Genomic DNA, 26,971 nt, shown 5'->3' on the forward strand with positions numbered 1-26,971 from the left:
TTTTATTATTTCTCTAAACTTTAATTCGTCTAGTGAAGCAACAGATTACACAAATAACAGATATTGCCTTGAATTCTCGAAGTCACGTGTCGCTACAAGTGATGTCACAGCACTGCGGTGTAGTTAGGCGCACTTGTGCGAGATACATTGACTTTCGACTGGGAGCACAGCGCCCGCAAGAAGAAGGGCAAGCAGCATTCGGTTTGAAATTTAGCTCTTTCTGCTGCACATAGAGACGTAATACTTAGCAGCAAGATCATTAGCATGCATTTTATGCACGGCGCTTGTCAGCTCAATATAGCCAGACCTGGTGAGAGGCCCCTTAAAGTAAACGCCTGCACTACAGACCAAATATAGGAGAGAGAAAACCAACACTTACATTCATCTTCAGCATCATCTTCATAGGCAGCTGTAAAAAAACATCAAGAACGTGTGAGGAATGTTTCCAATGAGTGATTTTTTACCACCACATTACAACACTCGGAAGTAAGTGCAAATTGCCTGGTCTTGCACAACATTGGAGCAACAGTTCATGAAGTAGTCTTAATTCTCTGCTCCTTCTTATACACATTACACAAGCAATAGCAAGAGATAGTAAAACTGTGAGTTGTTTTGCACAAAGATCAAACAAGCGGCAGCAATAGCTATACACCGTTTCATATATAACAGGCAACACTGTGAAGTCTAGACACACCTCCCGCTGCCTGCACATACCGTGCGGCACATATGAAAGAGTACACGAGTATGCATAATGTAATTTGTGTAGCATTAGGTCTGATAAATTTATGTTGTGCAATAGACCTGAACCTATTTAATCCAGAGCGAGTGGAGTGGCCTGCTTCTACAAACAATGGCCACAGGGCACTCCTTGTACTCGCAGTGAATCGCATGTTGGAAGTACTAAGGTGCACAAATAACATTAAATTTGGCACCACCTTATGCCCACAAGTGGTGTAGTTGTAATACACGAACTAATTATTCAGTAGAAAGCGTTGCAGATAAAAAACAACTGCACTGCGAAATGTGTGGTGTGAGACTTCTACAATGGCATTGCTCACATAGCTTGCGCAGCGTTGCCTGCTAAGTATGAAATGGCATATGTTGCAACACTGGAGAACCACCCACTTCTTTACCACTCTGGGAACAGAACCTTGAGAGGCCATGTTCACTGTGGCTGTGTTTTGTTCACTTTAGGTGTTTTCCACCACTGACATCTCTTCCTCCATCTGCTAGTTTGCGGTCAAGAAATAATTTTTTTCCCATTTGGCCCAATTGAAAATTCAATTAGTTACAGTTAGTTACTTTTCTTGCAAGCAATCACCAGGGTAACATTCACAGTGCTAGTCCTATCGTAGTTGTTTCCTTGTTATCCTTGTCCTCGTCCCACTGCGCAGTACATTCATTAACATTCATTAAGGGGAGACGCGGGTCGAAAAATCGCGGTTTTCTAAAGAAAAATCACTTTTTTGTTTTAAGCTGCATTGTCATCTTTGGTCTATAAACATTTATTTCTGTAAATATCAGACCGAAATTCACAAGAGAAGTCACCAAAAAATGCACCTAGGTGAGCGGCGGTAACTCTATAGTCCACCGAAAGTTTAGAAAGTCACCAGATTTCACAAGGCACTGTTACTTGTTTTGTCTATAAGACATAAGAAAGTCTACTTGTGGCCAGAGTAATGTCCATGAAAGGAAAAATCATTATCCAGCTGAATGTAGCACGAAGCTACAAAGGAAGTCTATACTGGTTTCTCAGAAAGAAAGCTCCGCAGTTAAGTAAAAATTCGCCCTGGTCTGGGATCCCACTTTTCTTCAACTGGAAAGCTTTCCCATGAGAAACCCATATGTTTGTGGCTTTGTGCTATATTTAGGTGCGTGACAATTTTCCCTTTTATGGACCTTTTTCCCTCTTGCGGAATTCCACAGAACTGATTTGCCATATTCAGTGTGATGCCGATGGAATTGTCTCGTGACTAAGACACTCTTATACCAACCTACATTGCTTGGGTGCAAGTCCTATGGCTTTTATGACAATTTATTATTACTATATCATATCATTCGTATATTTAAAGTGTGCCACAGATCTACAAGCTGCATTATACCTACACCTACATTATACCAGTACTAAAATACATTACGCCTACTACATTACAGACTGCAATGTGTCCCTCATGGAGCTATCCCTGAAAAAACAATGGTAGCTAGCCCACACCAAGCTCTGCCTCTGTGAGCCAGGTAATGTATGAGCTTCTGTGTCAGCACAAGACCATGTAGTAGTGTGCAATACATATCACCAAAGTCTACACATTGTCATGTGCTTAATGCTTCTTGTCATTCCATCATGAACACAGGTGGTATTCTTCAATGATAACTTTTGGCCTTACGATCACTTCAGGGGATTTTCGCATAACCTGGCAAAGCAGCATTGACATCTACAGCCAACAGCGTTCCTCACATAGTGCCAACACAAGCTGTCTTAGCACAGAGCCAGGAATGCAATCGCAAGCACATTCTGACGCATCAGGTGTGAGTAGCACACTCTTCAAAGCGATCATATTGATGAAAGTGATCATTTGAGAATACAAGCTATGACACAACCATTACTTTTAACTGCACTTGTGAGAAACCCATGCTTATAGTATATCTTCATCTTTTTTTATTCTCATTCTGCCCGTCACTTCAACCTCAACTGCTTAATTTAACTGTCCTTGGTGCTGCTGCTACAGTAGACTTCCGTTAATTTTTTCACTCCGGTTAATTTGATCCCGGCTGGCAACCATACATTTCCATGGGCCCAAACTTCCGTTATTTCTATCTTAAAACTGACCTTCACCAAATAATTCCAAATTGAATGATCTGCTTTGCTGCAATACCACCATTAAACTTAATTTCTGGGATTTTATGTGACAAAAACAACAATTTGATAATGAGGCACGCAGTAGTGATGGACTTCTGGTTAATTTTTACCAAATGGGGTTCTTTAAAGGGCACGCAATACATGGTACATGGGTATTTCTGCATTTCGCTCCCATCAAGATGCAGCCGCCGTGGCCGAGATTCGATCCTGTGCCCTCGGACTTAGTAGTGCAATGCAATGGCCGCTACACCATCACAGATGGTTAACGCAATACAGCGGTGTTATGTGGTGAAGCATATGCAATTGCTGGGAAGAGTACTAAGAATGGAAAATGGCCACTGCCACAGGACGTAGTACGAGTTAGTATGCTTGTTCTGGTTGCCCACCTGCTTATCTGATCCTCTAAATCAAGCTCGGGCGTGCAGGTAATTAACGCAAATGCATGTGGCGCTGCATTAAACAAGCACGTGTAGATTAAAAAACATGTGCTATGCCACGTAAAAATGACCCCTTTCCCCTGCTTAATATACTTCACCGCATAACACGGTTGTATTCTGGTGAAGCTAACCTCAAAGGCGAAATTTGCCAAGTGAATTAACGGCGTCTGGAGTTTTTCCTGCCTTTTGTTTAATTTGACCCGCCGGCTAGTTCAACCAGTTTCGTCGGTCAGGTCAGGATCGAATTAACAGAATTCGGCCGTATATCCTAGTCCGCTGCGCTGCAGCATGTACAGCAAGAGATGCCTCACAAGACATTGCTCCCATTTTTGTTAGCGATAAGGTCTTGATGAAGCAGTTTGTAATAATGTCAGTTTGCAGAGAAATGGGCTATCAATTTGAAGCTTGTTCAGATGTAAATAATTAAAATTTACTTTTTCTGGTCCTGCCATGACCGCAAGGTGACAATCATTATTAGGGCAATGATGCTGCAAAAGCAAATTGAAATTATGTGATTATGTGTAAAGGCTACCACTGCTAAAAGATCATACAAGCATTTCATGACATCTGCATGTCTGTGATGCCTCAGTTATCCTAGAACCTGATGAATCCTGCGAGTGCTAGACTGAAATTCGAGAAGCATTTGTGCATGCCAGAACATAACATGCTCGGCTGCCGCTTGTCTGCCAAAGAAGCACAGTAAGTTTAATCTTTCCTTCCATCACCTCGCAGGATTATTTAGCCAAATAAGACACATAAAACACTGTTCCCTCAGCTTGCACTTACTTTGTCAGTTCAAACTTTCGCATCAGGGTGTCTACCAAGTTGACATTTTCAAATTCCTCAGTTTTTCAGGTCTTCCCTGAGTGACACACAACATTGTTTTATGTCAAGAAAGGCTGACACCATGCCACCCGATGCCGTCACTCTTTAGTAAGCATGTTAAAAAATGACTTAACTTAGTTTGAATAGTAAGGAGTGGTGTTTATTTTATTGAAAACAGAAAACTGGAGGTAGGGGTTAGTAAAATGCACAGTGAATAAGATATCTTAGAAAAAATATTACCAACCCTTCCCCTACCAGAAAATGGGGATAAGCAAAGTTTGTCCTGCGTGCACCTGACCTTCATCACAGTTACGTAACCCACAGGTAACGGTGCCGGATTGCTTCGGCCTCCCGCTCCCTCAGCTTGGAATCTTCTCATTGCTGTCAGATTGCCTGGGCTCCGGCTACTCTAAGGGTGCATTTATAGTGTGATGTTATCGGTGCGTGGGTGAACGTCGCTAGACACCGGGAGCGTCGGAGTATGTTGGCTGCATCCAGTTAGCTTGCCTGTGCCAGTGTGTCAAACCATTGGTCGAACTATAGACGCTGTTGTTCTTGTCAATTTGACACAATGTGTGCATGCGCTCACGCTACGTCGGACTACATTTAGCCCTTAATGGCTCGAGTGGCATGCCGACGGCGAGCCCCTTCACGGGCGAGTTTTCCCCACCACTCGTCACAGGCTGCCTGTTTCTCCGGGAAACATACAAAGCATGGCTGCCCCACCTGTTTTCAGAGACTGACCTGAACGAAAATAAAGCCGGCGGAGTGCGCAGTGCCCTTTTCTGCCCTTTCCCACCCACTGGAAGCAAAAGGGCGGATTGGTTGTGCACGTGACGTGACAGCGCGCCTATGCAGCTGGAATCCTTGCTAATGACCCATGCTCTGGCGCCAGCGCAGCTGTCAACTCATCAAACTGCCTTTTCCAGCAGCTGCTATGCTCTGGGAGCAACTGCATTTTTGCATTACCAGACCACTACTGAAACTTGTGAGCCAATACAAGCATCGCTTGAAAAAAATGGTAAAGCTTATTGGAAATCAAGTCGAACATCTTCAAATATGAATAAGAAGAGATGCATACAGAAGAAAATATTTTTGAAATGAGCTATTTCTGTCAACTGATTGCAAGCTCATTCGTATTAGGTCTCAACTTTTTCACAAGTGAGATTCTCTCAGCAGCTGGAAAGTCACCCTCCAATGTCCTGATATACTCTCAGCACGCGCAATATGCTTCAGTGTTGCATTTCACTCCTTTAAAGAGTTTATTTTGGTTTGGATGAGGGTTGCCTACACCTCGGCATCAGCCAACACTGCTTTTTGAGCTCGAGATCTTTCAAAGAAGAGGCGGCACAGTTTCTTTCCCGGTTATTCCTCAATGAGATGGCCCTTTCTATTCTCGTTTTCGTTTCACCATGCGTTCGCCCCATGTGTCCAATTTTTCAGACTCCCTAGGAGCCGCGAAAACGTCCAAAAAGTCGGGCAGTCCGAAAAAATGAATGCATGTCTTTTACTCAGGGGTGGAAGCAGGCTTGAGCATTTTGGAGCAGCTCATGGAGCAGTAATAATGCCATTCCGGAGCAGCTTTGGAGCACAAAAGTTATGTTTTGGAGCACAAAAATTGTGTTTTGGAGCATGTTTCTAGAGTAAAGTACTTGTAATAATTGCAACTTCACACTGACATACAAAAAAACTCAAAGAAAATCATTTTATTCAGCATTCAATTTGCTTGTTAGAATTACTTGTTAGATTCCAGCGTGGAATCTATCATTCTAATGCGCTCAAGCACCGCCGGCAATTTGGAATTCACATCAACGAGCAAAACGTTTCCAGTTTCCACTTTGTCCATGTCCTTCGATTTTACTCCTGTGCTGATGAGTTCCTCGGCACTGGTAAGTAATGCCTTCAGGGTGGATAGACGGCACTGCAGGGTGGCCTTTTCCTCTTTCAGCTTTTTTTCTTCGCTGCTTTCTGTCAGTGGCTCGTCACATTTCCGTTTGCGTGATTTTGATTCTTCTTCCATTTCAACGCGTTTGCGATAACCACTGTACGACTTTCCAACACACTTCAGGAGATCTCTAGTGATTGGCACCTTTGTGACGTCACCCCCATAACGCTTCAAGTATGCTTTCGTTTGACGAAGGCTTGACACACTTGTTATTGACAAAGAGGCTCGATGGTGAAGCGCCTGCTTGTTTTCGCTGAATCCTCTCTCGCAGTCTGCGTTGCCATGCGGCAAGGAAAGAACAGCCCTTACGAGCCTTCCCAGTCTTGGGTATTTGGGTTCGCCAGTGGGCATTTTTAGTGCAAACACATTAACCCAGTGTTCAACAACATTTGTTGAAACATCCCAGTCAGAAATTTCGCAGCAAAGGCGCAACCACTCATCAGTTAGAGATGATACTTCGCTGGGTGGCATGACTTGTGGCAGGGCATTCGCGATGTAGCGCAGTGACGTTGTGTAGTGGTCTCCTACTACACCAGGCTTCAAAAATCTACTGTGGAACAGCACTTTGTTGTCCAAAGGTAACCTTGAGACGAGGTACTTTGTGCAGGATATATAGAAAGCTCTGGTCTTGACATAGAAAGCCTTTTTCTGAGTTGGTGTCCAAAGCTCCATTTCTTTCTCAGTATCTAAGCCAAGCTCAGGTTTCACTTTCCAGTTAGCTTGCGATTCAACTTGAACATTCTTCAAATGGAAACCAGTTACATCTACAAACGACTCCTGCCGCAAAAATCTGCCCATCAGCTGTTTGACCACAGCAACTATTTCATCATAAAATAAATGAAGAAGAGGCTCTTTGCTCTGAAAAAAGGTTTGAAACTTGTCAAAGAGCTGGGCGGCATTCTGAACAAAAAGGAGTCGTGCTCGGAGCGTGTTGTCAGAAAATGCAGATGCGAGGCGATTGTGCCTTATAGATGAGGATTTTCTTGGTTCTGCAGCCTTGGAAAAGAAAGACTTCAAAGCATCATACAACTTAAGCACACGCTGTATACTTGGTAATAGTGTCAGCCACCTGCTGCTTACGTGCCGCAGGAACTCCAGCTGTGGCAATCCAAGTTTCTGTTGGAGATCCTTGATGTCCGCATGTCTTGTGGCATATCTGAAGTACTGATGGATATCAGTGACAATACATTCAATCTCAGAGCAGAAAGTGTTGAGACCAGTGGCAAATGCGTTATGCATTTTATGAAGACTGCACTCCCCAATGTCAATCATGTTGGGGCTAAGTTCTGCTTTTATTTTACCCTTCAAGCTCTTCATAACATTTGGCCCATCAGAGAAGAAGCAGAGCATGTTATTTTTTGGAAGTTCGTTAAGTGCATCTTCAACACAGGAGAAGAGCTCATCTGCAGTGGCATGCCCCATGTGAAATGACTGAAGGTGCTCTACAACGACATCTTGTGCATTAACAGAGAAATACCGGATGAGCACATCCAGCTGCTGCACCTTCATCTCGGGCACTGGGGTCTCGTCGATCATTACGGTATAGAATACCTCAGGCTTTGCAAGTTCTTCAAGCACTTTGGCTTTAAAGTATGGTCCTAAGCCATCAGATATGATGTAAGATACTTTCTTGCGGCCACATTGGAAGGCTTTTGCTATCTGTGAATCAGGGAACATATTGGGGTATGTTGCTGTTGCCACATCTCCCAAAGTGTATGGGAGTGAGTTGGATACCACAGAAAGAGCAAAAACTGTTTCAGCTCTTGTAACATTTTCTTGCAGGGACAGTGACACTGCATTCTTCGTGAAATCTAGGGTGCTTTGGATGGTAGTGCTCTTGGTTAGGACCCCGTCTTTGTTCCGATGTTTTTTTGCATTTTCGATGTGCTTAAGAGACGTTGCATGGCGCATTATTGCTGAGCTTCCATGTTGCGCGCAGTGCACTGTAACATTACAAAGCACACAAAAGCCATCACTGTCTTTTGCACTTGGCCGACACCAGAGGGATATGAGGTCCCCATTGCCATCCTTTTTGGTCAGGACGTCTGCGTTGAATTTGGTGCATCGTTCTGAAAAAGAGTAAAAAAAGTTGCTCCTGGAACTGTGGTCTACGAAAGAATTTTCAGGCACTTGAGTTCCACAACTATACTAGGATCATGAATAAATATTTATGTCTAAAATGTGTTTGTAGAATACTTTGCAGCGTTTTTTTTTTTTCTCGAAAGTTTAGACTGCACACGAGACAGCTAAATACTGCCCAGGGGCGTATTCTCAACATTCCATTTTCTATGTCGGATCCATTTGGTCCTCTGGCACAGGTTGGGTGATGAAGCCGCAGCTTACAAGCATTTGTGGATAGCAACTGGACCGCTGGCTCCTGTGGAGCGAGTGGTCAAATGCCACAAGATCAAATGGATCCAAAATGACCAGTGGAATGTTAAGAGAATACAGCTCCAGCTCACGTGCGGCCTTACACCACCCGGCATGTAAAAGTACAGTAAAATCTAGCCAATTCAGCCTTCAAGGAAATAGCAACCATGTTAAAATTATCTGAAAGTCCAAATTATCGAATGGCCCTAAAAAAACTGATGAAAACAGTTTGCATCACAGCAGTTTTATAAAATGAACACCTGGAATATTGTTGCAGTAAATTTGAGATGGAAACAAAGTGACCGCGACAATTTTTTGCAGTTTGGTCAAGTTTTTTTGCTTTTCGCACACTGTCGGGAACGTCGTACAACTGCTCCAGAATCATAAGCGCCTCCGCGGCTCTTTTCGCAGTGTGACGCAGTAGCCGTGGTGCCTATTCACAAATGGCCCCATCACGATTTGAGGATGCTTCACCGCATGAACTCTGACGGCAGGTTCACATGGAAGCGACTGAGCGATTAAGCGGCGCGTCGCAGCGAAAATTTCGAACTTGTTGGAACCTCGTCGCTCATCGCAGCGGCTCAAAACAGGCTTTCCCGCTGCGGCGGCAGGATTCGCTAGCATTTTCGGTGGCATGTGAAACAGGCTTGAGGTGAAGCGTCCTCAAAACCCGGCGGTTTAACATACTCGAAGAGCGGAGAACGCACGTGGACGCAAGAGAGAGATGCGTAGACGTTAGAACGCCGTGACCTGGCCATCGCAAAGTAAACATACAAAATAAAACTACACGACCCGTGACGCGCAATGTCCGAAACGGAGCGACTGGCCGATGCGCACGCCCGGTGGCAGCGGAGGGATGGCTTGAATTTAAGAGATGCAAAACTGAAAATATGCAGCTGATTTATACTTCGGCAGTGGTGGTCTACCGATAGAAGTCGCGCCTGCCATAGCACACGCGCCTGAGGTGTGCGGGCATCACTGTTCCCTACACAGGTTCGGTGAGGTCTATTAGGTCAATCACTGACGTCGCGGGTGGTACCTCGAAGCGGCCCCGCCATAATTAACCAGTGCGAACCTTCTCATGTGCGAACTAGCGAGCGTCCGACACCATAAGCTTTGGGACCGCGCTGCTATTTCGAATTATATGAGAAAACGGGGGTCAAATAATCGAGAATTTAGGATGCTCGACAACCTGACCTGATGACAAGCGAGGACCAACAAATACAAGTGGCACTAGCTTGTTTTCTACTGCATACCATATATCACGAAAAATCAAACAATGGCGCCACATTTTCGTCCACTGCAGCTACAAGGCATGACCACCCAGCTTCGCTTTTAGACAATCCTGTCTGCGCTGCCCTCAAGGCTGAGCATTTAAGTTACATAACTGCTATAATGTAGCATTTTCTAGATTCGGTAGCTTCAATACACTTACTTTTGCTCATGTCCAGGCTTGCAGGCGACCAGCATCCAACGGCAGCAGCTTACAAACACAACACCAAACAGCTTCGCACGAAGTATCGGATCGGATCGGATTGGATCAGATCGGCTAGCCCACAGTGAGAGGAAAAATAACCCATAGGCTTCGCTAAATTTGACGGTAAAAACATCGAAGTGGCCGGCGCGGCGGAGTTATGGCGCAAAATTGTGTTTTAGAGCAGGATGGCGCAAATGGCGCACCACTTCCACCCCTGTAAATTACTGCCCTTAAGGGCTCAAATCGCCACAGGCACATCCTAAATAGTTCTGAAGGCCTGCCAGTACACTTATCAGGCATATCGGTGCTCGTAGTGCGACAGGAGATGGCGGGTGTATGCGTGTATAATTAGGGAACACCAAGGAGGTACATATACTGCGTTCCGTGACAATTGCCCCTTTCCACACTTGTTAAGCTTCACCGCAATACTTCACGTGTGCTTCACTGTACAACGTTGCTGTGCTGAGGCAACACTACCTTTTGGGAATCGGCATTATGCAATGCGCTGTGCTTTCTAAGCTTCGAAGCCAATCGCGAGGACCACGAAGGCAGAGTCGGTGCCATTGCTGACAGTGGTGAAATCTTTCAATGAAAAACATGGTACTGAACTGCAAAAACCTTAATAGCGAACATTGAAGCAGCTAGGCCTCATGTTGATGCGGTGGTGGCTAAGGCTGCCAGTGGATCTGCGCGATTAGAGGCGGAGAGATAATCAAAGCGGCTCTGTTGGCTTTGATTAATGCCATTTCGGACCTGCATTTGCGACAAACAGTCCGGAAAATTGGACGGCGCAGGGTTCTTGCGTCCAGAATTTCAGATGTTCTTATACATTGACTCTATGGGGTATGTGGTGTTGCAGACTGCGAAGCCGTCCGCGTTATAGAGCATGTCCCAAAAATTGGGCGTCCGGAAAATCAGTTGTCAACTACACTGGCAATTCCTTCAGCCGACGACATGGCGTCAAAGAAAATTCGTTATGATTCTTATCTTTTACTCGAGCCAGCATTAGGGCGACTTTGGTTACCTTGAAATAAAATGATAGCTAATTTTCCCTGATAGAAACACAAATTCCCCGAGCTTTCCTGGAGTTTTCCCTGAGTTTTTCGAGACTATTCAAAATCCCCAAGGATTCCCGGTTTACCCGGTTGGTAGACACCTTGCGCGGCATAAGAATCAAAATGTAATGCACATTCCTAATAAACTTCTCTTGCTGGTTGCTGACAGCAAAACATGAAATTACACAGTATGGTGCATGTGCAGATGCTCTTAACGATGCCATACATGTACGAAGGCCTGGCAGCAATGCTGTCTACTACAGAATTCTTTGATCTTAGTGGACCAGTAGTGCTATCTGTGGACCACTCTGCTCTCTGGTCACTAATGAGAACAAGAAAGAGATCAACAAATTATGTTTGTGTTTAACTACATGGCATCATAACAAGATAGCATGTGTCATATAGGATGCTAAAGGCACTCTAGCCTCAAGACAAGGCATCCAAGAATGCATCATATCAGTGTCATAGACTGGTGAATATGGCAACTTCTAAGTTGTTTTACAATGTTTCCATTTCCTTCCAGTGTGATAGTACAGGTCCATAAAGGAAGTCTTACCATCGTAGACTGAGTAGACAGATGCAGCTGCTTGTGAGCTAGAGGCTAGGCTCATAACGTCTGTACTGGACTTGTCACTTGTGGGATCAGTGGTGCGAGCCTCAGCACTGGAGAAAATAAGAAAACACAAATGCAGGATATAAGAGCATGTGATTAGGGAGGCCATTTATACTTCACATTGCCAACTTCGTGGAGTGCAGCGAATGCTATAGCCCAGACTACACATACACTTGCCGGTGCTTGTGCAATCACGGAACATGCGCAACAGCTCATTTGCGTCGAAGCATGTGCAAGCTCAGACATCTGCACAAGTCAGATATAGGTGCCTGCACTGGCTTGCACTTGTACTTTATGCATGGAGCCACATCACCTATGAAGACTAATCAGAGCATGCGTTTGTCTGGGCATCTCGATGGCGAGAGGGCTCACCGGAGCACCCATCGACAGCCGTGGCATCTATGTTATGCAGCCACCTGCAACGTCTCCCATATGGAAAGCCGGTCTGAACTACATGCCTGCTTGTGTGCTACAGTCTGGCCGTGCTACTTGGTGAAGACCGGCTTTCTCCTGCAGTAGCTTGGCCGACGGAAAGTAGACAAATCCAGAATTTGCATTGATCGACGATTGATGATGGATTTTAATGACGCAAAGGCCAGTTCTGGCCAAAGAGTGCCAAGAACATGCTACAGCGAGTTAACAATGGTTGATGAAGTCTAGGATTACCATGGCTGTGAAGGGGCCTAAAATCAGTCAGAGTGTAAGTGTGTAAAATATGTGTGCTAGAAAGATGAGAATGACAAGTGAGGTATTCTATGACCATAAAATATACTTTGCAATGTGATCAAGAGGTAAAAATATAAAAGTATGCAAATAGTACTAAAGCCTTTCCCGGGTCCTCTAGCGCAAGAACCGGGAGGCATATGCTCTAATACTATTATTGTGGCAGAAGCCTCTGATAGGAGGCTGTGCTACGAATCACTTGTGTGTATAACCTGCAGCATACTTGCATCCTTTAAAAAAGCTAATGTTGATTTAACATAGAAGTGCGGGTTGTTGCTAAGAAACATTGCTGGATGTAATGGAACTTGTTGATGGTCAGGTAAACGGAAGTGTTTTTTCTCAAGAACCTTTAATTCACCACATTCCAGCAACACGTGCAGCACTGTCAGCGCCCCGTCATTTACTACAGGTGGGTGGCTCATCACCAGTCAGCAAGTACGAGTGTGTACCCGTATGTGTGGCTGATTCTCAGTTGGCATATGGTAACCTCGGTTCATCTTATTTTTGATATGGGTGGCCAGTTCCCTAACTGTGGTTTAGTTTCATGCAGCTTATTGGACGTTTCAGTGTCTCATAGGAGTTGCCAATAGCTCCTAAGCTTTTTCCGCAGGAGATGTTTCAAGTCTATGGCAGGGACAGCTACAGAGATGTTGGTGGCTTTAGTGACCATTGATATGGCGATTTCGTCTGCAAGCATGTTGCCTTCAATACTTCTATGGCCAGGTACCCAGCATATTGTGATTTGCTCGTTAGATATATGCATTGTGCACAGAAGCGAATAAAGATCATTAAGCACGGGATTTTTGTGCTTAGCGAAGGACATTAGGGATCTGACGACACTTAACAAGTCAGTAAATATAACAGCTTATTGTGTCTTTATTTTCCCAATTTGTTTAACAGCGGACAATACTGCATACGCCTCAGCCGTGAAGATACTCATTTCTGGATATAAAATATTCGACTCGGAGAAGGATGGACTAACTGCTACATACGATACACCAGCATGCGACTGACGCGTCGATGTAGTATTCAAAGCAGGAGTATTTCGACTGAAGCTCCAAGAAATACATTCGTATTTCGACCTCTGGAGCTAGAATTTGCATTCTGAAGCACTATAAATAGCTCAAAATGCGATGATGTCTTCTAAAGTATCTAGTCAGGAATGCACGTGCACTGGCGTGCATCCCTTGTAGATACTATCCACTATTCCTTGCGAGGCGCAGAATATGCATAGGCGCATAGCAGCGAGCAAGCATGCATGCGATCTGGTCTTATGGGATGCATCACGCAACCAGAGAAGATAACCAAAAGAAGGGTTTTTCCACTGTCCGCCTTTGATAGCCTCCTGCACAACAGCATTTGAATGGAAGCTTTGCGAACGGGTTGGTAGCATGCAACCGGCGGGCCCTCCATCCCTTTGCGGAAAATGAAGCCGTCTCTCATTAATGACTGGCTGACACAATCTCTAGCATTTTCTGCACTGCACTGAATTGGTAAGACAGTGCTGTAATTGGTTACAGAACATGTTATGCAGTCCTCCATCTGCTATCTCCTATCTCAACAGCCTGTATATACTTTCATGCCGCATTTTCTTTTACAATGATAGTAGAACATGCACACTTATGAAAATATAGAGGTCGTGGATGTCGTCGCTGAGATTTATGGGAAGAAAATGAATTCCTAGAATTACACATCCTTAACCTACACTTCAGGTATGAAAGATACTATAGAGAAGTGCTCAAAATTAAGTTTCAAACCATCTCGAGCAAAAACCCTATTCACAAACACTGAAATTTCCATGCAACAAGTACTTTCTACACACTTTTTCCGTTACAGTGGCAGAGGAATGAACCAGTGGGGCTTAGCTAAGGTTTTTGAGGGACAGCATGATGGTTCGGTGGTACAATGAGAAGGGGCCATAACTACATCTGCATGAAAGCTGTAAAAAATTGAAACAGGAGGAAAAATGCAGCTAGGCCAGCCTGAAGAAAGGAGGCAGGTCAAGCTGACCAAAAAGGAATTGGTAAACAGCATAGGTGTAACATGATGAGAGAAAGAGTGCTAGGAAACCGCAGGAAATAGTGACTGCCTTTGAGAATGGGCCACAGCTTTAAATGCCGATTTAAGTCTACTGACAGCCACAGAATAACAAGTTGAAAAATACTTTCTGCAAAAAATATATCAAGTTATAGTAGAAAAAATGCAGAGGGTGATTTAAAGGTAAACCTTAAAGGGCCCCTCACCATGCCACATAGCGAATTTGGTTATATGCTGCAAGTAGTTACCTGTCCTCTAAGGAGTTTTCTACCGCAATAATTTTTCAAATTAGTTCATCAATAGCAGAGGTAAAAATATTTGAAGTGCAGCGAACCCATGATTTTAGAAGGTGGGTGTTGCCGCTAACACAGACACTCTGTCCACTTGCCCCGTCTAGCCTCTGCAAGCGACATTCATTCCCTGTGTTCTCCTATACCAGAGCCGGAGGTTTGCGTGGTGAATATGTCACTGGCCCCACATTTTCTCTTTTTCTCTGTCTCTCTCATGCTTTTGCTGGGTGGCGCACTTCCGGTGACGGAGGATGAAAGCGCATGATTGTGGCACTGGAATATGGTAGAAAAAAAAGATGTTTTTGTTATGTCCAAGTAAGCCGTAATACAAGGCATTGATTTCAGAGGAACTTGTGCACAGCGCAGTCCAAAGTAATCCCAGATTGCTCTCTGTGTTTTGCAAGCTGCTGACGGGGACAGTACCAGGAGACAAGGAGAGAGTGTGTTGTTGGCAGCTGGTGAGAGTGGAAAGAAGGGGTTCTCATAGACAGAGCAGTCTCGTAGTAATTGCAGTTTCATAGGCATAGGAGATTCGTTCTCTGCAACGTGACTGTACAACATGGGAACAAGAAGACGAAACGGAAGTACATCTCTCTTGCTACAGTACAAAGTAAAAGAAAAACAGACATTTCGATTATGTGTTTTACTATTTCTCTAAACTTTAACTGATCTATTGAAGCAACAGATTAAACAAATAACTGATGTTGCCTTGAATAATTCTTGAAGTCACGTGTCACTGAGTGTCATCACAGCACGGCCATGTACATAGGCACACTTGTGCGATTGACGTTGGCTTTCCAGCTGGGAGCGCAGCGCCAGCGAGGAGAAGGGGAAATGGCGTTCAGTTTGAAATTCCACAATGCTTAGGGATCTAATACTTAGCAGACACAACCGTTAGTGCACATTGTATGCAAGGCACTTGCCAGCTAAAGATGGCCAGATCTGGTGAGGAGCCCTTTAAGTGCTGACCAAAACTGTGATAGCTGGCCTGACATCAACGACGGCAACCTAACAGCTTGCATGCAGTGGACCTAATATGGTGGGGAGAAATATAGTTGACCTCTCACAGCTACATCTTATGCTGTCATAAATTCATGATGATGATAGATAAATATAATGATGATAATTCCTTTGACAAGTGCTGTGAACGCTGAACAAAGGAATCCCCGATAACTATCACTGTAACACAAAACACAGCCATCCCAAGGTAGTCATGGTCACATCAATCCCTATAGGCTTACTGACGTAACTTATCTCTCAATCCCGTTCTCGTCCATTGATTTCTGGCACTTAGATTGATTACAACGCTGAGATCACAGCCAAGCTGTGAGAGCAATTTCATCACTCAACGAGCTGCATCAGTTATTGTGTACTACTGAGAGCTTATCTAAGAACAATGCTGATGATAACAGTGGCCAGCATGTCCTTACACCAATCTCAGTGCAAACCACACAACACATACACACACAGTGCAGCATGTGACAACTGCGCTTTCCTTTAGAAGAGCGAACCGTTAGGCTAATTGGTGCGACATTTGAAGGTAGAGAGAGAGAATAAACATTTATTTTAGTTCTATCCCAACCCTACACCAAAGTAGCCCATAAATCCTACAGACGCGCCAGTGTCACCACGGTCAGCTGTAGTGAAGTACAAACGAAAAACATAGAGGCAGATGCACCTAAGATGGATTTTACTCACATATTGTTACAAGGCGGATACTGTATCATACCACAATACCAATATTTGACTAAAGCAGAATGTGCTTGCATGTACTTGTCACAAAGTTTAATTTCTTTTTTAATGAACTATTTATCACAAGTGGTGCGTTGTCACCAACCCACACGAACATTTGTTCCATTGCCATCTGGTGGCGACAATGGCGATGGCGCTGGCTCTGGTAGTAGGCCATTGCCAAAGCAGCAGATGCCGTTTCAGTTTCATACCCGAAAGTAATGCACAGGCAATTTTTCAAACAATTTCCTTAGAAAAAAGGTAGACGTTAAAATGAGCTGAACACAGTACCTATTTATTGTGAGCTGCTGGTTTCGCTTGGGGCAAGCTGTAAATTGGTGCTTTCAGTGGGAGACAGTTTGTCTTTAATAGACTCGCCATCCTTCAGGACTGCGAAGACAGGCGCTGTAGCCACTGAGGTGACATTTGTTGTCTCCATTGGGGTCACGTGCGTCCATGGTAATTAAAGTTTGAATCATCCAGTGAGGGACATATTCAGGATCGAAATAATAAGAGCCTTGGTCGAAAGAAATGCATGGGCACAAGCTGGGACCTTCAGTCAGGATTACGTTACACAAAAAATCAAATTAAAAGGAGTCAAATTAACGTAAGTCTTCCTGTATTTGTAAATCCTTTACTCTGTGTGCTTCGTGATGATGAAAACATTGACAGACGATAGAAATATCAAACATATGTTGGCCAACCACAGATGAATTGCCTCCAAAATATGTAACACTGCAGCAGGATGACCATCGCAAGTTGCATCAATTCCAAAGACCATGCAGCCCCACACACACTCTGTATATTCTTGTGCAGGGGCAGGGGCTACAGGCATAATGCCTGCAACAGTACACTTATAGCAAAATATTTGGGTATTTTGGAAATATTTCATAAGTTATCAGTGCATGTATGCACCTCCACTCCCACATCCCTAAACATACTTCATCAGCTGCACTTGTGCTGTAGTGATTACCAACACTGCCTTGCTATCTCCAAATGGTATCAGGCTTATCTTCAGTGTGTTTGTTGCTTTTCCAGTCTGTAGTTAATCAGAGCGATGTTTGTAGACATAAAGCACTGGCGTTGTCACAAAACTCGTATGTACCAGGACTTTGTGGCTAGCGCCATCATGCTCTGGCACGCGTGATGTAGTACACCCAGATAGAACTAAGGTGTATGCAGCAGTTTTTGGCCACATGACGTGTATGCATTTACGTTTGCATGGTACCACTACATAGCATCACTTCTCTCAGTTTTTTGCAGGCTTCTACAGAGCTTTTAAATTATATGTTTATTTTATTTAGCCAGCAACGACATGCTGATTGTATTCAAATTGAAGAGGACATTTCTTAACTTCCCCCTTAAATTTCTACGGTGTTATAGGCATCAGTAGACGAGCACTTTGTGCTTCCCCAACATCAAACTCTGTGGCCCGAAAACTAAGGCACACGGCATGTGAATGTTTGGCTGAAATCTTAATGGAATGATAGTTTCGATTCCTGTGTTAGAGTGCATCATGCACAACTCACAGTGGCTGAGGCATAGGGTGGGGTACTGGCGGCACGTGTTCCGTCTCCTCCTGGGTGTCAAAGAAGAATTCCTCGTCCTCGTCGTCGCTCGAGTAAGACACAGGTGGCACTGCATTCAAAAGTAGGAAAGTCATCCGAGTAACCTGCAAACTACCTTCTTGTTTAACTTTAATTTATTTTTTTATTTCATTCACAGCAGCGGAGCACCTTTTAATGCAAACTCCATTCAAAAGACACAAAAGGGCAACATTTAAAGTCAGGTTAAAGCAATTTATCGAGGCTCCAAAATGTCCAGGCCATCATTTCTACTGAGAATAGAGCTTCTGTAACCCAAGTAAATGTGGGATGGCATTGGCACCAGCATTGCGAAAACGCAAAAACAGCTGCTGCAACCTACAGTATTCCATCTTTAAGTAGTAAATAGTAGCCAACAAGTTAGAATAGCAAAGTTGACTACATTGAATTTTAACATAAGAACAAATGCAGTTGGGCAAATTTCACAGAATTTGTTTGCAGATAAACTCATCGATGCTAGCTCTCACAGTGCCTTAAAGTCCTTAGATAAATTTCAAAGTAGCACGACTTCTCCTTTTCTGCTTCCCTCCTCCTCTAGTCCTCCTACATGGAATGCTGCTAGCACCACCAAAGGTTCCAAACCTCTCAACATGTGTACAAGAGCAAGTGGCTTTTTGTTTGTGCCCTGCTGAATTTATTATCAATACTCATTTTGAAACTGTATTCCATGCTGTAAAGCTTTATTCATGCATATGGTGGTGTATACCATGGTATGTGAAAAAACCTTGGAGCCTTTTGGGGGCACTGGTGATTTTCTGTTAGTGTCTCTAATATTTTCTTCAGCGTCCCTTTAACAGCGAGGCATCCTGCCCGTTACGAAATGGAAGAACAGACTGTCAGCAAGATTCACCTTTGGAGTCTGGGGGACCACTCTCGTGGTCTGTGGCACTCAGGGCCCGGGGAACTTCATGGGCTTGGATGCCCACTGTTGTGGCAGCCTCATCTGCATAGTTAACATTGCACAAAAATAGATCACTTCCCAGGGAGGAAAAAAAAGATGGGTGAAGGCTACATGAAGCAGAGACTCTAGAACACAACTTGATTTGCGAAAAAGTTTGAAACTGAACAACGATAGCTGCCCTAATAAACATGTAGAGACAACTGCAAAATTTTATGGGACACAGGATTTGCAAAGGAACAAAATTCCCACGAAGTCTGAGCAGATAGCCGGCAATAGAAAATTCTTGTGAACACAAGTGTTTGCAAAATGCAGTAATTCATCACAATACAGGAGGCATGCCTTGACAGAGCAGCAATACAGATTTGTCATGGAAATCATACCCCGCAAGTATTTGTGGCCGACTGTGTTTGCCGAACTAACGGGAAAACGATACTGATCACTCTGCAGTGCTTCTTCGAACGTGTCTTGTATCACTGCTGACTGCCTGCCAAACGCTTCTCCCATGGGTCAAAAGGTGGCAATGCTGAAATGCTAATGAAGATGGCTAGGATGTCGGTGGATTGATATGTCAATGCATCATGCACAGTTGTTCTGAATGAATAAATGTGTTTATTGGTCACAGATGAACTGGTATCATCCAGCCATGCACACAACCTGCTCGCAGTGATACCTCACCTGTTTTTAGCAGTGGTATTTCACCTAGCAGTGGTGTCTCAAAAGCTTTTCTATGTTGGAAAAGAATGTTTATACTGTGGCTAGCAAAGGAAACAATCAACTCACCTTTCACAGGACCTTCTATTACATCACCTCTGAAGCAGTGCGCTTAAAGCTGCTCTTTACTGTGCAGCTGTACTATGTAGCAGTTTTTTACCTTTTCTATTCTTTTTGCCCCTCATCAGTGACTGGCATGACACCAAGCCTTCGTTATTACCAGTATCGGCCGCTTGCTATGACAAGTGATACAAAATGAACACAATCGATGGAAAAAGATCCTTGCATAATATTGGCTCTGGTGCTTCCGCTTATGTGTGCTATCATTTGCGGAGGAACAATTGGAGGTGTCACCATGTAGTGTGCAAGCTTATTTTACTTGAAAGGCTGATTCTTTCTTTTTTTACTGTTGCCTACAAAAATCCTCAAAGCTGTGCATGTGCAATAATTTAACAGTTTTCCTGCTAGGTTTTTCCTCTTTTGTATATTATGAAATGCAGGCAGTTGCATGAGACTCGCTAAAGCACTAAAATAAAAGCACTATGATAGCAACAGCTGATGCCAACCACATGTGAATATGCACTAGCTACTGTTCAAAAAGTATAATAAAACCACAGGTCCGTCCTGCTTCCACCAATCTGTTGCTACACGTGCCATATACATGACTAACAGAAGAAAAGCTATTAGTAATGGTTAGACACATATAGTTTCTCATTGCGGCAACAAAGAGTTAAATGCAAATCCAAGAGAAAGAGCAAAATAAGAGAAGTATTTTGCCCCATTTGCTGTAAGGCACAAAGAATCTCAAAACAGTACCTCGAGTTCTTAACGGGGCAGGCCGTTCTTCAGTTCCTCTACGCTGAGGATAGACCCCATTCACAGGTTGAGCAGTGTTCTGCCAAACATTTAAAAAGACACATTTTTGTCACAAAAGGCCGATTCTGAAACAGGCTAGCTTCGTCACTCACCTTGGCAATCTGCAACAGCACAATAGTGTGCTTGACCGTTTCCAAAAGTGCCTGGAGAAAAGAAAAATGACTTGCACAATGGATGCAAAAAAAAAAAACAATGCAGAAAAATCACGCAATTTATAAATGTCAGAAATTCGACAATGTATACCTTTACATTTTTGGCTTGCTCAAGGTCTCTACATTAAATCTTTGGCAATTCTACGAAATCACGGCAGCGTTAATCTTAGAAAGGCGGTAGCTCCAGGGGTACTTGGATTAGTGGCTCACTGTAGTAGAATTCCCAAGTAGAGAGAGAGAAAGAGAGAGAGAGGCAGACTGAAGGAAGTAGACTTCTTAATTCAGCAAGCATTTCTAATGGATCGAATCGCGTGAATGCGCGAAAATAAATCTCAAATTAACACTCCTCACAACAACCCCCCGCACTCATGCACTGCTGTTAACAGCAAGGAAATATATAAAATAATGAGAAAAGCGACAAGAGTGCGTCTGCAAGTACAGTGCATGTGAAGTAAGGAGTTCCCGATCGGAAAACGGAATGCGTCTGTACTGCGTGCGCACTCACGTTGGCATTGCTCCCGATTCCGGACAGCTGCTGCTTCTCGCGCGGATCAGCGACCTTGTCGATGCTGTACTCCAAGTCCTGTCCACGAGACACAGACGAAAAGAGAGCCACAGTCACTGTTTCTGTGCGCACTTTCCTATGCACCGATCGCGGACGGACCGCTGCAGCTGGCAACAGATCGGAGGCGGTCGTGCGGGGAAGCCGCCGTGCCACGAAACGTGGTCGGGTGCTCGCAGCCGCCGCCGTCGAAGCCCCGGCGATCGGGCGATTGTGGCACGGCAGCGACCTTGATCGCCGATTCACGGGCGGCTGTGGCGCGTGGGAGAGCGCCGCGGCGTCACCAGAAGGAAAGTAAAACCGGGCAGCACACCGCGTGTCCAGCGAACACGATCGCCACCGTTAGCCGCGGACCGGCCCCCATCAGCATCGGCACAAGATCCTCCTCCATTTCCGCGCAGGAACAATTGCGCCTTCCCATTGGTTCGCACAGTCACGTGGCGTAAACGCACGGCTCTATCTGTTAAAACGGAGCAGACGCACTAGCGTTTCCTTCCGTTTCTCTCTGGTTCTCGCCGCGCAGTCACAAGCACCGTGTCACAAGTGTTGCTACTACTACGACCCCGGCTCTTTTAGCGCTACGCGCAACGAGGGCATTTCCGAGGCGGCGATCCATCGATCCATGACCGCGGATGTTAGGTTAGAAATTTATAAACGTCCGCGCAGGCTCCCCCGTAAACACCGCGAGCACGCTCATGCAATCCGCTACACATGAGCCGCAAATCGACCATTTTCTGCGCGTAAACAATCCGGAACCGATTTTGCGGCAGCGCCACCTGAGAGCACGAGCTCGAGTGTCGCAGCGCTAGCGTCGATCCGAAACCGAAACCAAGCACAGCAACAGCTTTGGCCAAGAAAACGAGTATCCGTGAAGAGAATGCTGCAAGGTCGCTTAAATTTGTAAAATAAAGAAGCAGCTATTTTCTTAAAATTGTAAATATTCCATATTCTTGCAGTCTTTGGGCTGTTTTAAGCTCACTTTTGACAGGTAAGCACGCAAGAGTGAAGGAACGCTGTTTACCGTAATAAACACTACACGGCGACATACATTACATAGCGCACACATCAGACATGAAATATGGGGCAACTGCACGAAATGGTGATAAATTACGACCACGCTATTATCGTGTAGCAGAATTCACGGAATTCCCCGATGCAATAAGCGTTTTCTGTCACTGAATATGCAGAACCGTGCCAGATGTTTCCCAACTTTCCTGTCGTGTGGCTTGCGAGACCATACTTTAGCAATAAAGAACTACATGGCACATATTCTTTATGCGCTAAGCTTGATTGCGTTGGTGGTGACAAAAAACTAAATGTTCCTTTTATACATCGCAAACCCACCAAGAAAATTGGGAAGTGTGAGCAATGAAAGTATGACAAGAAATAAGCAAATTACTATCTTGAGTGTGCTAAACACATACCTACAGCAATGCACTACAAACTTGACAATTTCTGCATCAGTAACATCCAGCCCAAATTTATGAATATGCAGCATGAGTAGCTTGATAATCATGTTGATAATCATAATCAGGCTCTGTTTCTAACATGCTGACATGGCTTCTAGCAGTTATCTTTCTATGGCACATCTTAACAGCACGTGTATTGCACTATGGCCACAACAAAGAAAGAAAATGAAACAATGAGATAGATAAGGCATCTCCTGACTGCCCAAGTGTGAGGGCGTCCTTTTATCAACACACCGCACCCACTACACCCCAAACAGCTAGGAAACAACACACTTCCGGTACACCCTCAGGACAGCCAGTGCAAGCAACAAATACTTTGCAGGCTACCCTCTCTCTCTTAGATTGCATGAAAGTAATTTTATGTATCCTGAATGTCAGCCGCTGAACAATACAGATGCCAGCAAAGGAAGAAGCATGCTTAAATGGGTTAACATATTTAACAAGTACGTCATTACATTCGACACTGGTATATTTACATGAATATGCTAGCGAATATGAATATGAAAGCTGCCAGGCTAAAATTTTTTCACTCATTCTACTTCTCAAAATTAGACATTCATCCAGAAAATTTTATAGTCAAAGACGCAACTAGGCCCTCCCATCAAACATACCCTCAGCGATAAGCCTGTATTTACACGCACAAATGTGTACAAACACGTTTCTCTATAACAATAGCTGATTGGAATTCCTTGCCACACAATTCATCCCTTCTCAGTTCTGTCATTTAAGTTGTTTTATGTCTACCCATATGAAATTATTCTGTTTGTTCTGTATTCTTACCTAGAATTGTTAACCTCATTGAATTTGTAGTGTGAAGCTTTCCTTGTTGTGATGTATCAATTTAATGTATCACTTTTACATGATATTGTTCTTATATGTGTGTTCCTGCAATTCTGTGTGCCTCTTCTGCCATATTTATGCGATAGATGTACACAATATTGACACAGCCATAGCAGTCAAAAATAAGTGTTGCCAGTTCATAAAAGCCAAAGATAATCACATTACAAAGCATGCTATCTTGCACAAAATCTGTCAATTGCAGCTGCAAAAGAATGGCAGTACACCTCTCATTCCTTAACTTGAAGAGATTGCTAAACACTATAGGAGAATTATGTAAAAAAACAAGACAGTATTATGTACTGCAGACAGTGACACAAATCAGTGGCATTACAAGTCAGTGAATAAAATGAGTCGAGTGCGCTCCTGTGTATTAATATTGTAAAGGCTTGAATTTTTGAGCAGAGAATACTGTGTGCGTGTGTGACACATGTTAACATGATATGACATGACACAGCAGAGTGCAGACACAACAAGGAGAAAATAGAGAGCTGAGTGCCTGATGGCATACCAACGAATATGGGAACTATGTTGTGCCATACACAGTTCTGCTGAAGCAGGCTTAACATAAGGTATCACCTATGGAAAATTCAGAGGTCATTAGGTATGACATATCATGGAAGAAAAGCACAACAATGAAAGAGAGAACATTAGTAAATTTCATGTGCACCTCTGGCATACAATCTATGTATACACCAAGCGAAAATTAGTTGCAAAAGACAGCTAAGGATAATGTGATCTTAGAAGCCACTGTATGCATTTATGAGGAAACTGCTGATGAAATAGAGATGGGTGCACTTCTGGGCCATATTTTGTAACAATCCATTCTATTTTCTTATCTTTTCTGCCTGGTACGATTGGCTTGGATGCCATCGTCGTCGCTCGGATCGGCAACTCGACATGACAGATGGTAAAGAAACAAAGATGAAAAAGTACAATGGATGGTCACCCATTGCCAAAACCTAAACCTTTTCTGGCATACTATACAGTTGGACACTGATTTCAGCCATCCATTCAAGAGCAAAATGGCACCATTACAGATACTGGACAGGAGCTGCTCATTTTGCTTTATTCTTGACTTCTTTAACATAACTTAATGAAATAGTTGTTTCACAGGAGTCCCAATGGGGACATAATTTGGTAACTGCTGCTATGTCTCAAAAGGCTTTTCAAACCAAAAACCTGCCGTTTGGCACTCTTTGGTCATATATGGCCCTTGCAACATTAAACACAATCCATCATCTTTATGAAAACTTGGTCACTTATATATACACTGAACTTCTTGTACTTGCCAAGGGGCAGAAACTTACTGTCACGCTACCTGAACATGTTAACATCTGTCAAGAAAAGTGCGCGATTCCAAGTGTTCTCGCTAATGGCCACATAATGTTTAAGATCCAATTATGGCCCTACATATTGTGGAAAGTGAAACCATTGCGCCGCATCAACGCAAAGCCAGTGTTATCTATCTCAGCTATGGGGAAAATAAATAATCATACCATGGAACAAGTTCACTGCCTACCCTGATTTGCTCGATGAGAAGCTGCAGGTAAGAGTCTGCTTCGGTGAGCTTGGTGTCAAAGTTGTGCTGTGTCGGGGCCACAATGCCTGTCTGATCCCACAGACGCTGAAAAGACAAGTGTGTTGTTTGAGCAACGCTTTGCCCTCTGAAAACCGAAAACGCATGTGCTGACTGTGGTTGGTATGGATAGAAAAAGTGTCCGTATTTTGAAAATCTTAAAGCAACGCTCAGGAACGTGTTATGCAAAATATCGAAACACGGGTAGAGAAGAACAGTTGACTATCTAGCTTCATGGGCATGAACTTACTGTGTTCGGTTGCCGCTGTAACGTATGCCTCAGGATCGTATCCTCCAGCGCACGCACCCATCGCTCTCGCTCCTCTGCGTCGCGCGCTGCGTCACGTCCGAAACAATACAAGCGACGGTCTTCACTAAAGACGGGCGCACGACATCGGCACTCTCAAAGCGACAGCTCTGGTTACTCGTGAGCGGAAAGGCGTTGACACGTGCGCCGCATTCTTTGAGCGAAGTCTGCCAGGCTCGCTCACCTTGGAAGTGAAAGATCTTGCGGTCCACGCGAATCGTGAAGGTGCTGTCGTCTTCATCGTCGATTCCTATTACTGCCCCCTGCGTCACCCGCGCACGTATCAGTGTAAAGACGAAAAATAGGACACCGCTCAAGCAATGACGTTTACCTGGAGCCGCACGCAGCCACGCCGGGCTCCCCTGGCCATGTTTTCTTTAGACTGAAATGTCCAAGCAAAGCGGCGAAAGAAGCATTGCAAATGATAAGACACCGGCTCTGAGCGTTGCGACAGCACATCGAGAGCATGCAACTACGCCCAAATTGTAGGGCCGCGGAACGCACGGCCCTGAAGACGGGGAAAAGCAGTACGTACGGTGTAGTAGGACAACAGTCCCGCATTATCGTCTAGCACAAACCAGCGGTACTGCCAGCCTTTCATGACGTTTGTCCATTTACTCAGAGGTCCTTCGACACTTGATGCAGCCATGTTCACCTGCCGACCATGGCACCCATGGTTGCGAGGCGGATCGTCGGACATGCCGCACAGGAGCACCATCACGTCCACGTTAGCTCACAAAAAGGGATCAACGCCTTCGTTCGTGGGAAAGCAACGATTGTCGGCTGTTGCAAAATATGACAGAGCAGACATCGTGCGCCTATACATTCACCGTTATCTCGGGTTTGATGGGTGACTAACACATGAACAGAGGTAACACCCACTTTACATCAGTTTCGGTTTCTATTTCAGCCAAGCGCATTATTTGCTTAAGCTGCAATGTTGATTTACGCTGCTTTGTTACTGTGAGCCCTCTTTCAGTTTCAGCGTGAGTTTTCTATGCGCGCTTTAAGCAGGAATGGTCTGTTTATACAAATACACATACAAAAAGAAAGTGGGGGGGGGGGGGGCGTTGCTAGGGCACGTGCTTAACTGTGTAGCTGCTTCCAGCAGGGGATCTATTTTTGAGCGAAACTCTCTAGTTTCTAGCGGATCAATGTCCGTAGACCAAACCAAAGACCATGGACCGATCCAGAAGATAATGAAACACCGGGCCGACCCACAGCGGAGGTGAAGCAGGTTTCAAGCACTCCGCCATGCTTGCAAAAATAAGTTTAATATCTTGGGTCCAAATAGATCATGTATGAGATATTATTTGACCCATAAAGTTTCCTAAACTCTATGATTTGACCCGCGTCGGCCATGTTATAGTACACTATGGACGTCCGCACGCCAAGTTTCATCCTAGACGCCAGCGCTCGTTTCTCCCCTGGCGGAACGATTTCACCTCCAACGGGTGTAGTTTTCCGCCGTCGCTTCCGTTCACGGTAGCTTGTAAAAAATCCGATTTATCGTCGCGACGAAAAAAGCGACCCGCGACTTATACAACACCAGTCAGAACATTGTCCCTCCAGACACAGCGATCACCAAGCGGCGTCCGCGCCCACTGCCTCAC

At 44.4% G+C, this 26,971-nt stretch overlaps 2 protein-coding genes across 2 annotated transcripts in view; both read right to left on the minus strand.

Annotated features, from left to right (window-relative positions):
• LOC126541479 (oxysterol-binding protein-related protein 9-like) overlaps window positions 1-26,186 on the minus strand; it is a 52,047-nt gene extending 25,861 nt beyond the window's left edge. The window contains exons 1-12 of the mRNA XM_050188227.3: window positions 25,894-26,186; window positions 25,690-25,740; window positions 25,543-25,621; window positions 25,302-25,387; window positions 24,995-25,099; window positions 21,110-21,187; window positions 20,545-20,595; window positions 20,393-20,471; window positions 18,815-18,907; window positions 17,890-17,998; window positions 11,523-11,629; window positions 380-409 (exon numbers count right to left, since the gene is read on the minus strand). Coding sequence (XP_050044184.1) covers window positions 380-409; window positions 11,523-11,629; window positions 17,890-17,998; window positions 18,815-18,907; window positions 20,393-20,471; window positions 20,545-20,595; window positions 21,110-21,187; window positions 24,995-25,099; window positions 25,302-25,387; window positions 25,543-25,621; window positions 25,690-25,740; window positions 25,894-26,076 — 1,051 coding nt within the window. The 5' untranslated portion in view covers window positions 26,077-26,186. The remainder of the gene's footprint in view (window positions 1-379; window positions 410-11,522; window positions 11,630-17,889; window positions 17,999-18,814; window positions 18,908-20,392; window positions 20,472-20,544; window positions 20,596-21,109; window positions 21,188-24,994; window positions 25,100-25,301; window positions 25,388-25,542; window positions 25,622-25,689; window positions 25,741-25,893) is intronic.
• On the minus strand, window positions 5,819-8,127 carry LOC126541480 (uncharacterized). The gene has a single exon (XM_050188229.3). It carries the CDS (start codon window positions 7,973-7,975, stop codon window positions 5,855-5,857), a length of 2,121 nt encoding a protein of 706 aa, XP_050044186.2. The 5' UTR covers window positions 7,976-8,127; the 3' UTR covers window positions 5,819-5,854.
• Window positions 26,187-26,971: the final 785 nt, after the last annotated feature.

The sequence above is a fragment of the Dermacentor andersoni genome, chromosome 2 (assembly GCF_023375885.2).
Source record: "Dermacentor andersoni chromosome 2, qqDerAnde1_hic_scaffold, whole genome shotgun sequence".
In the NCBI taxonomy this organism is placed as follows: Eukaryota; Metazoa; Arthropoda; class Arachnida; order Ixodida; family Ixodidae; genus Dermacentor; species Dermacentor andersoni.